The 9,668-nt window shown below is 38.7% G+C and overlaps 1 protein-coding gene across 1 annotated transcript in view; it reads right to left on the bottom strand.

The window, feature by feature from the left end:
* Window positions 1-1,241: 1,241 nt before the first annotated feature.
* Window positions 1,242-9,668, bottom strand: part of CMC1 (C-X9-C motif containing 1) — a 74,834-nt gene continuing 66,407 nt past the window's right edge. Inside the window, exons 3-4 of the mRNA XM_040432388.1 lie at window positions 2,440-2,530; window positions 1,242-1,472 (exon numbers count right to left, since the gene is read on the bottom strand). Of these exons, the coding sequence (XP_040288322.1) occupies window positions 1,352-1,472; window positions 2,440-2,530 (212 nt within the window). The 3' untranslated portion in view covers window positions 1,242-1,351. The remainder of the gene's footprint in view (window positions 1,473-2,439; window positions 2,531-9,668) is intronic.

The raw sequence follows: 9,668 nt of genomic DNA, 5'->3' as shown, positions 1-9,668 counted from the left end.
CTGCACATCGTGCGGCCCCATAGAAATGACTGGGTCCGCAATTCTGTTCGAAATTGCGGATGTGTGAATGGGGCCTTACAGTAACATTTTATACATCATATGAAAATGACCCTTGCTATAGCTTGTAAACAGTAAAGAACTGATTAAAGGTCCTTGATTTCCATACCATAATTTTTTTATCCACTTCAGATTCCTCAAAGAACCTCTGTGTGAAATCAGATGCATGCATGGGTACTATATTACGGCTCTGTACAACTTATAGGTTGCACAGAGCCATAATATGACAGTGTACATGAGACCTAAGAGTTTCTGAAAATTAATTATCCAGAATGCAAAGGATCAGAAGACTTCAGAAACTAACTATATCTTGTAAATATATAAATTTCTGTACTGTACAAATTTAAACTGAAGATGGTCACAGGCCTATATTGTCTATCCTATAGCATGTCTCAATGATTCTCTCTATGATTGGTCTATGGCCCGATACCGCGATACTGTAGGATTTAGAGCCAACGTTCTGCACACAGCAATATAAACCTAAATCAAACCTCATTAGAATGCATTGGAAAAATCCACAGCGGAAGACGTGACCAGAAATTCAAGGATGACCCTTGGATTTCTGTTGTGAATTTCTACAGAAGATTTGCAGTTGTACACACTGAGGATCCACCTGCAAATTTAGGCCCATTCAATGTGGAACAGATTTCCAGTGAGAAACAATGGGCAGCGGAAAACATTTCCCCATGGATTTAGGTATGAAATATGTGCTAAAATCTGTGTGGAAAATCCGCTGTGTGAACATAACTTTAATTAAGGGTGGGTTCACACTAGCGTTAGGGATTCCGTTATAACATGGTTATAACGGAAACCATAAGACGGAAGGACGGATCTGTTCTTCTGCCTATATGCCTATAGACTTGTATTATGATGGAATGCAAAATGGAAGCCTTTAAAAGGCATTCCGTTTGCTTTCCGTCCTAATAGAAGTCTATGGGAATCAAAACTGATCTTTGATTTCCGACTTGCATAACGGGACCCAGACGGATCGGTAATGCTTTCCCATAGACTTCTATTAGGACGGAAAGCAAACAGAATGCCTTTTAAAGGCTTCCGTTTTGCATTCTGTCTCGGCATTCCATTATAACCATGTTATAACAGAAAGCCATAACGGAATCCCTAACGCTAGTGTGAACCCTTCAACTAAAACACCACATCATGTTCCAGAAATTATGTGACACAAATGAAAATAAAAAAATATTTTATTAATCAAGAAATGAGAAAACAATACATCAAAATCAATGCTATCACTGATAATTTACAAAGCACATTTGTTTTCAGTGTTTCCATCTGATTACATGCTGGTCGGTAGTTTCTCTTGTCGGCGTTTGGTAGGAATTCCCGTTTTTCTAAATTCTTCTCGTTCCTTTAAATATTCCTGTTTACATTCTTCATAGAAGGTTGGGTCTTTATAGCTTAAAAAATGAAATTAGAAATTGTATTAGTTTTGAAAAATACGGTGACAGAATATTATAAGGCTTGATTCACATATGTAGGCTTTTGTGCAATTTTTGAGTCAAAGCCTAGAGTACAAAAGAAAGGAAGAAAATGAATAAAGACATCACTGTTAGAAATCAAGTCAGTAATAATCGCAGTAAAACCGGCTTTTACTTTCAGCTGCATTCACTGCATCCCGATTTCTAACAGTGATATCTTCCCATGTACTGAAGATAATGCTGTCATTCTGGTATTGTCTGAAAGCTTGGAATGTCAGAGATACGAGCAGCTAAAGCAGCTGACCCCCTCCCCATCAGTCTGGAGGAGGAGGGGAGCAGTTGCAGAGCTGTCAGCCTGCAGGAGAGAAAAAATAATAAAACATATATAGAAGTCTGTCATTATCATCATTGTAGTGACTGACATAATAAAGTTATGTTATTTACACCACACAATGAACACTGTAAAAAAAAAAAAAATTCACACAACAATGTTAAAATTGCTGTTTTTTTTAAATCTTTCCCGCTAAAAATAAAACAAAAGTAATTTAATACACTATATATACACCCCAAAATGGTTCCTAAAAACCTACAACTAATCCCGCAAAATAAAATAGAGTTTAGAAGAAAAAATTAAAAAGTTATGACTGCTGGAACATTAATTATGTTACAAAGAGGTTAAAAATGCAATTGTGTCCCCTGAGCCTGCACGCTGCGTGCTCCGTCTATCAACAGATAGACGGGCCATGCCTAGCAACCCTATTTTAAGCACAGGTAAAAGTAGGCAGTAGAGGGAACAAAACTGTGGAATTAAGGGGTAATTGAATACACAGTGAAAAGTTGAAATAGGGCCACCAAGGTGATATTAATCACCACAATCCAATACTTAAAAAATAAATAAAAAATACGACAGTTATCCTTTAAAGTAGTAAGGCATACCACCACTTACTGCTTTGTGAGGCATTCCTTCAGTGCTGCATTTTCATCCCTGCACTTCACCACCATAAGAAAACCATTTTCATGGCAGCATTTTGAAAAAGCTGAAAGTAAAAGATCAAATGTTATTGAAGGTTTTATTTTTTTTTTCCAATTTCCAGTTATGTTTCATTTTTAAATACTTTTTTGGTGGTTATTTTCCATGTCAACATCTATATATATATATAAAAAAACAAAACATAAAATATTGCAGTTTTCACATTGCCTAATAAAAGGCATCACTTCCCGTTCTATACACTTTACTGCAGTTATCTACTTATCATTACAGCCAGGATTACAATGACATATCATCTCTGTATAGATAACACTGGATCCACCATTTACAATAGGTGATATCACAGTTTATCAGCTCCCTTCTGACCTCTGCACAAGAAAGGTAGTAGGGAGGAATCGAGCAACTATAGACCAGTGAGTCTGACATCAATAGTAGGCAAATTAATGGAAACCCTATTAAAGGATAGGATTGTGGAACATCTAAAATCCCATGGATTGCAAGATGAAAAACAACATGGGTTTACTTCAGGGAGATCATGTCAAACAAATCTTATAGATTTTTTTGACTGGGTGAATAAAATAATAGACGGTGGAGGTGCAGTAGACATCGCATATCTAGATTTTAGTAAGGCTTTTGACACTGTCCCTCATAGAAGACTTATCAATAAACTGCAGTCATTGAGCATGGACTCCCATATTGTTGAGTGGATTAGGCAGTGGCTGAGTGACAGACAACAGAGGGTTGTAGTCAATGGAGAACATTCAAAACAAGGTCATGTTACCAGTGGGGTTCCACAGGGATCTGTACTGGGACCGATTTTGTTTAATATCTTCATAAGTGATATTGCAAAAGGCCTCGCTGGTAAGGTTTGTCTTTTTGCTGATGACACAAAGATAGGTAACAGGGTTGATGTTCCTGGAGGGAAACGCCAAATGGAAAAGAATTTAGGAAAACTAGAAGAATGGTCAAAACTCTGGCAACTGAAATTTAATGTGGATAAGTGCAAGATAATGCACCTGGGGCGTAAAAACCCAAGGGCAGAATATAGAATATTTGACACAGTCCTGACCTCAGTATCTGAGGAAAGGGATTTAGGAGTAATTATTTCAGAAGACTTAAAGGTGGGAAGACAATGTAATAGAGCAGCACGAAATGCCAACAGAATGCTTGGATGTATAGGGAGAGGTATAAGCAGTAGAAAGAGTGAAGTGCTTATGCCGCTGTACAGAACACTGGTGAGACCTCACTTGGAGTATTGTGCGCAGTACTGGAGGCCATATCTCCAGAAGGATATAGATACTCTAGAGAGAGTTCAGAGAAGAGCTACTAAACTAGTACATGGATTGCAGGATAAAACTTACCAGGAAAGGTTAAAGGACCTTAATATGTATAGCTTGGAAGAAAGAAGAGACAGAGGGGATATGATAGAAACTTTTAAATACATAAAGGGAATCAACTCGGTAAAGGAAGAGAGCATATTTAAAAGAAGAAAAACTACCACAAGAGGACACAGTTTTAAATTAGAGGGGCAAAGGTTTAAAAGTAATATAAGGAAGTATTACTTTACTGAGAGAGTAGTGGATGCATGGAATAGCCTTCCTGCAGAAGTGGTAGCTGCAAATACAGTGAAGGGGTTTAAGCATGCATGGGATAGGCATAAGGCCATCCTTCATATAAGATAGGGCCGGGGGCTATCCATAGTATTCAGTATATTGGGCAGACTAGATGGGCCAAATGGTTCTTATCTGCCGACACATTCTATGTTTCTATGTCACAGAACACGCCTACAAAACTCTCTCATAGAAGTCAATGAGTCAGCTCCTGCCAATTGTGTTTATGGCACATAATGGCTGCTGTAAAGCATATCTTTAAATGCTGTCAAGAAAAGCTTGATGGCAAGATGGAACCCTCCGTAATCATGTTCAGTAAATTAAATAAAAAAATCTGCATTCATAAAATAAAAACACATTAGAAAAAAAAGGATATATGTGTCATCTGGTTTTAATTGGCAGAAAAAAAAATATTTGGTGACATATTCCCTTTAAGAAACACTTTCTAGTATGTCTAATTGTGTCAGATAAACTAAACAAGATTTGGATGTTTGTTTTGTGACCACCCCCTACCTTTCCCCAGCTACAAGCAGGGGGTGATCAGACGCCTCTCATTTAGTCCCCATCTCCAGCCTCAAACAGACCCGCTAGCACACACCCCTTAAATGTTCCTTAAGGTGCTTCCCTTTGTTCCTAACTCATAATACTGGCCTAATGGCTAAATTACAGATATCATTTTGGGAACTACAGTAGTTCACACGCAGTTATCCACTCAGTTCTTATCTACTTATTATACAGCGCTGTGAAAAAGTATTAGCTCCTAAGGCTTCTCCGGAAATCGGCTGGACAAAAAACGCTGCATGCAGCAATATTTGTCCGGCTAAATCCCGGCGTACTTTATGGGTAGTGGGTGGATTTCTGCTGGACCCAATTATAGCTTAATGGGGTCGGCGGGCATTCCAGTACCGGCCCGCAATGACTGATCCAGAGAGTTTTGGCAGGATGTTTACTGCCGAAACAGTCTGCCGGCAGTGTGAAGCTAGCCTTACCGGTTTCTTCTATTTTTGCTAATGTGTCACATTTAAATGTTTCAGATCATCCAACTAATTTTAATAGAAGATAAGCACAGCATAAGTAATAGTTTGCAGTTAAATGATGGAAGATAAAGGTTTCTCAAACACCTATATCACCCGTGTGGACAAGTAATTGCCCCCTACACCTAATAGCTGGATGTTCCACCCATTGCAGTAACAACAGTTTTTTACATCACTGTGGAGGAACTTTGGCTCGCTCTTCTTTGCAAAAATATTTTAATTTGTCTACACTGAAGGGTTTTCAAGCATGAACTGCCTACTTAAAGTCTTGCCACTGCATCTCAATGGAATGCAAACCCAAAATCTTATTTTTTTTCTTTTGAGCAATTTATTGGACTTGATTGTGTGCCATTTATGACGAGTCATCCAGGTCCTGCAGAAACAAACCAGCACTGGGACGTCACACTACCACAGGTGTCATGTTCTTGTGGTGGAATGCGGTGTTCGCTTTATGCCAGATGTAATGGGACCCATGCAGTGGCATAACCAAAAGTGACTGGGCCCTACAGCTAATTTTTGAATGCCTCTGCTCCCAGCAACTTCTTCGCAACCCTCTCCTCACATGCAACCCCCACTCCTGTGGCTAGTCAAGATCGCTACACGTATATACTGTATGTCATGTCACTGTATATATGGTTACTGTGTATAATGTCTGTATAAGGCCTCATGCACACGGCCGTGAGCGGTCCGTGCTATCCCGGCCTGGCATCCTGCTGAGAGCAGGAGCGCACGGCGTCATTGGTTGCTATGACGCCGTGAGCTTCATGCCGCCGCTGCACTACAGTAATACACTCGTATACGAATGTATTACTGTAGTGCAGCGGCGGCATGAAGCGCACGGCGTCATAGCAACCAACGACGCCATGCTCTCTTGCTCTCAGCAGGATGCCAGGCCGGGATAGCACGGACCGCTCACGGCCGTGTTTGCTGGATTAAAGGAATTTTTCTTTATGTTGGCAGTTACCGTACTCTGCATGCTGCGATTTTCTTTATAAAAACTCACAGAACACAACTGTCACTTCATGTATAATTACGTTTAATTTACTAAATTGTGGTTTTAATGAAAAATACGACCTCTATAGAGTCATAGACTGTAATATTCTACTGAATAAATCCCATCCTGTGTCCACAATATTTACCTCCCACAACACACATCCGCGAGATGTAAGAGACAAATATAAAATGTAATTAAATGGAAAGACCAATACATTCTCCATGATGGCACAGGCTGAAGTTATAGCTTCTGAAATTGGTTTACACATGACTAGGGCTTCTAATACATATTATGTTATAGCTCTGTGATCAACAAATTAATCCTTGTTGTAAGCATTTTCTCACTCGCTGACCAAATCTGATCCTCAAGTCTCGCTATTGCTGGCCTGCAGCCACACTGTTTGTAAGGTCTTTGTCACTTATTTAGCACAAGGATTTAATTAGAATCCTTCCTTTCATATCATATAAGGCATAACCCTGCTTTCATCTGTTTCGATTGATAGAGCTCTTTTATTCTTTCCTGTTACAATGGAAGAAGTGGGTGACATGTGGCCGTGTTTTATATGTGTACACATGCAGGTGAGAAAAGAAGTAAATCCGTACACAGGTACATGACAGCATAGCAACATAGTAACAGTTTAAAAGGCTGAATAAAGACATCTGTCCATCCAGTTCAGCCTGTTATCCTGCAATTACATTATTATCCTGTTCAACACATCTTAACCCCTTAAGGACTCAGAACTATTTCACCTTAAGGACTTGGCCAGTTTTTGCAAATCTGACCAGTGTCACTTTAAGTGGTGATAACTTTAAAACGCTTTGACTTATCCAGGCCGTTCTGAGATTGTTTTTTCGTCACATATTGTACTTCATGACACTGACAAAATGAAGTAAAAAAAATTCTTTTTTATTTTTTTTTTAAATACCAAATTTAACAAAAAAAAAAAAAAAATTGCAAATTTCCAAGTTTCAATTTCTCTACTTCTATAATACATAGTAATACCTACAAAAATAGTTATTACTTTACATTCCCCATATGTCTACTCCATGTTTGGATAAATTTGGGAATGATATTTTATTTTATTTTTGGGGGATGTTACAAGGCTTAAAAGTTTAGAAGCAAATCTTGAAATTTTTCTGAAACTTTTAAAAACCCACTTTTTAGGGACCAGTTCAGGATACCACACATGCCGTGGTCAGCGCTGACCGCGGCAGTGCGAGGGTTAATGCGCCAGCATCGCCGCTGGTATCTTACGGGTTAAATTGGGGTCTGATCTGAGGTCTAATGAAACTTTTTTCCCATATTTTCCTCCTCTAAAACCTAGGTACGTCTTTTAGGGCAAAAAATATGAACTTGACAGAAGGAAAAGAAAACTATATAAAGATGAAATTTTCTTGAGTTATGGGGAAAAAGGGGCGGAGTTTATTAACCTCTTGAGTACATGAATTTTTACATTAACCCCTTAAAGGAAATGTATAATCAGAAAATGAACTATTGTTTAAATCACATTTTTAGGTTTAACATATTTTTAAAGAATTTTGTTTACATTTTCCACTTCAATATCTATATTTAAACAAAAAAAACATAAAATCCTGCCATTTTCGCACTGGCCACTAAGCCAGTGCGGTGATCGGAACAAGGTGCCTGCTTAATTCATTGAGCAGGCACCTTGGCTAAATGCGGGGGGGTTCCCCCGTGTCAGCGATTGCCGCAAACCGCAGGTCAATTCAGACCTGCGGTCTGCGGCATTTACTTGCGGTTGCGGCGGCGGTGCCATCAGGTCCCCATGCGGCTGTAGGGGGGACCCGATGGCATGGAAGGCAGCGCGATGCCTAAGGAAGGCATCGCGCTGCCTTCCGGTGACGAGCCTGTGAGATCCAGCCCCAGTATTACTCATACAGCCAATGCCTTCCAATACAGAAGTATTGGAATGCATTGTAAAGGAATTAAACACCCAAAAGTTCAAGGCCCAAAGTGGGACAAAAAATAAAGTGAAAAAAAAAGTGGGAAAAAAAAGTTCCCCCCCACCAAAAATTAAAAGTTTCAAGTAAAAATAAATTAAAACGTCATTTTCCCCAAATAAAGTTAAAAAAAATTGGTAAAAAATAGAAAAAAAAGTATACATATTAGGTATTGCCGCGTCCGTATCGACTGGCTCTATAAACATATCACATGACCTAACCCCTCAGATGAACACCGTAAAAAATAAAAAATAAAAACTGTGCTAAATAAACCATTTTTTGTCACAAAAAGTACAACAGCAAGCGATCAAAAAGGCGTTTGCACACCAAAATAGTACCAATCTAACCGTGACCTCATCCCGCAAAAAATGAGCCCCTACCAATCGCCCAAAAAATAAAAAAACTATGGCTCAGAATATGGAGACACTAAAACATAATTTCTATTATTTAAAAAAAGCTGGTATTGTGTAAAACTTACATAAATAAATAAAAAGTATACATATTAGGTATCGCCGCGTCCGTATCGACCGGCTCTATAAGAATATCACATGACCTAATCCCTCAGGTGAATACAGTAAAAAAATAAAAATAAAAACGGTGTAAAAAAAGCAAATTTTTGTCACCTTACACCACAAAAAGTGTAATAGCAAGCGATCAAAAAGACACACGCACCCCAAAATAGTGCCAATAAAACCGTCCTCTCATCCCGCATAAATCATACCCTACCCAAGGTAATCGCCCAAAAACTGAAAAAATTATGGCTCTCAGACTATGGAAACACTAAAACATGATTTTTTTTGCTTCAAGAATGAAATCATTGTGTAAAACTTACATAAATAAAAAAAAGTATACATATTAGGTATCGTCGCATCCGTGACAACCTGGTCTATAAAAATACCACATGATCTAACCTGTCAGATGAATTTTGTAAATAACAAAAAATAAAAACGGTGCCAAAACAGCTATTCCTTGCCTCACAAAAAGCTGTAATATAGAGCAACCAAAAATCATATGTACCCTAAACTAGTACCAACAATACTGCCACCCTATCCTGTAGTTTCCAAAATGGGGTCAGATTTTTGGAGTTTCTACTCTAGGGGTGCATCAGGGGGCTTTAAATGGTACATGGTGTCAAAAAAAACAGTCCAGCAAAATCTGCCTTCCAAAAACCGTATGGCATTCCTTTCCTTCTGCACCCTACCGTGTGCCCGTACAGCAGTTTACGACCACATATGAGATGTTTCTGTAAACTACAGAATCTGGGCAATAAATATTGAGTTTTGTTTGGCTGTTAACTTTTGCTTTGTTACTGGGAAAAATGTATTAAAATGGAAAATTTGCCCAAAAATTGAAATTCAGAAATTGAATCTCCATTTGCCAATAACTCTTATAGAACACCTAAAGGGTTAACAACGTTTGTAAAATCAGTTTTAAATACCTTGCGGGGTGTAGTTTTTTATATGGGGTCACTTTTATGTAGTTTCTACTCTAGGGGTGCATCAGGGGGGCTTCAAATGGGACATGGTGTCAAAAAACCAGTCCAGCAAAACATGCCTTCCAAAAACCGTATGGCATTCCTTTCCTTCTG

Source organism: Bufo bufo, chromosome 5 (genome assembly GCF_905171765.1).
Source record: "Bufo bufo chromosome 5, aBufBuf1.1, whole genome shotgun sequence".
Classification (NCBI taxonomy): domain Eukaryota; kingdom Metazoa; phylum Chordata; class Amphibia; order Anura; family Bufonidae; genus Bufo; species Bufo bufo.
This window is presented reverse-complemented; position numbering and strand designations above follow the sequence as displayed.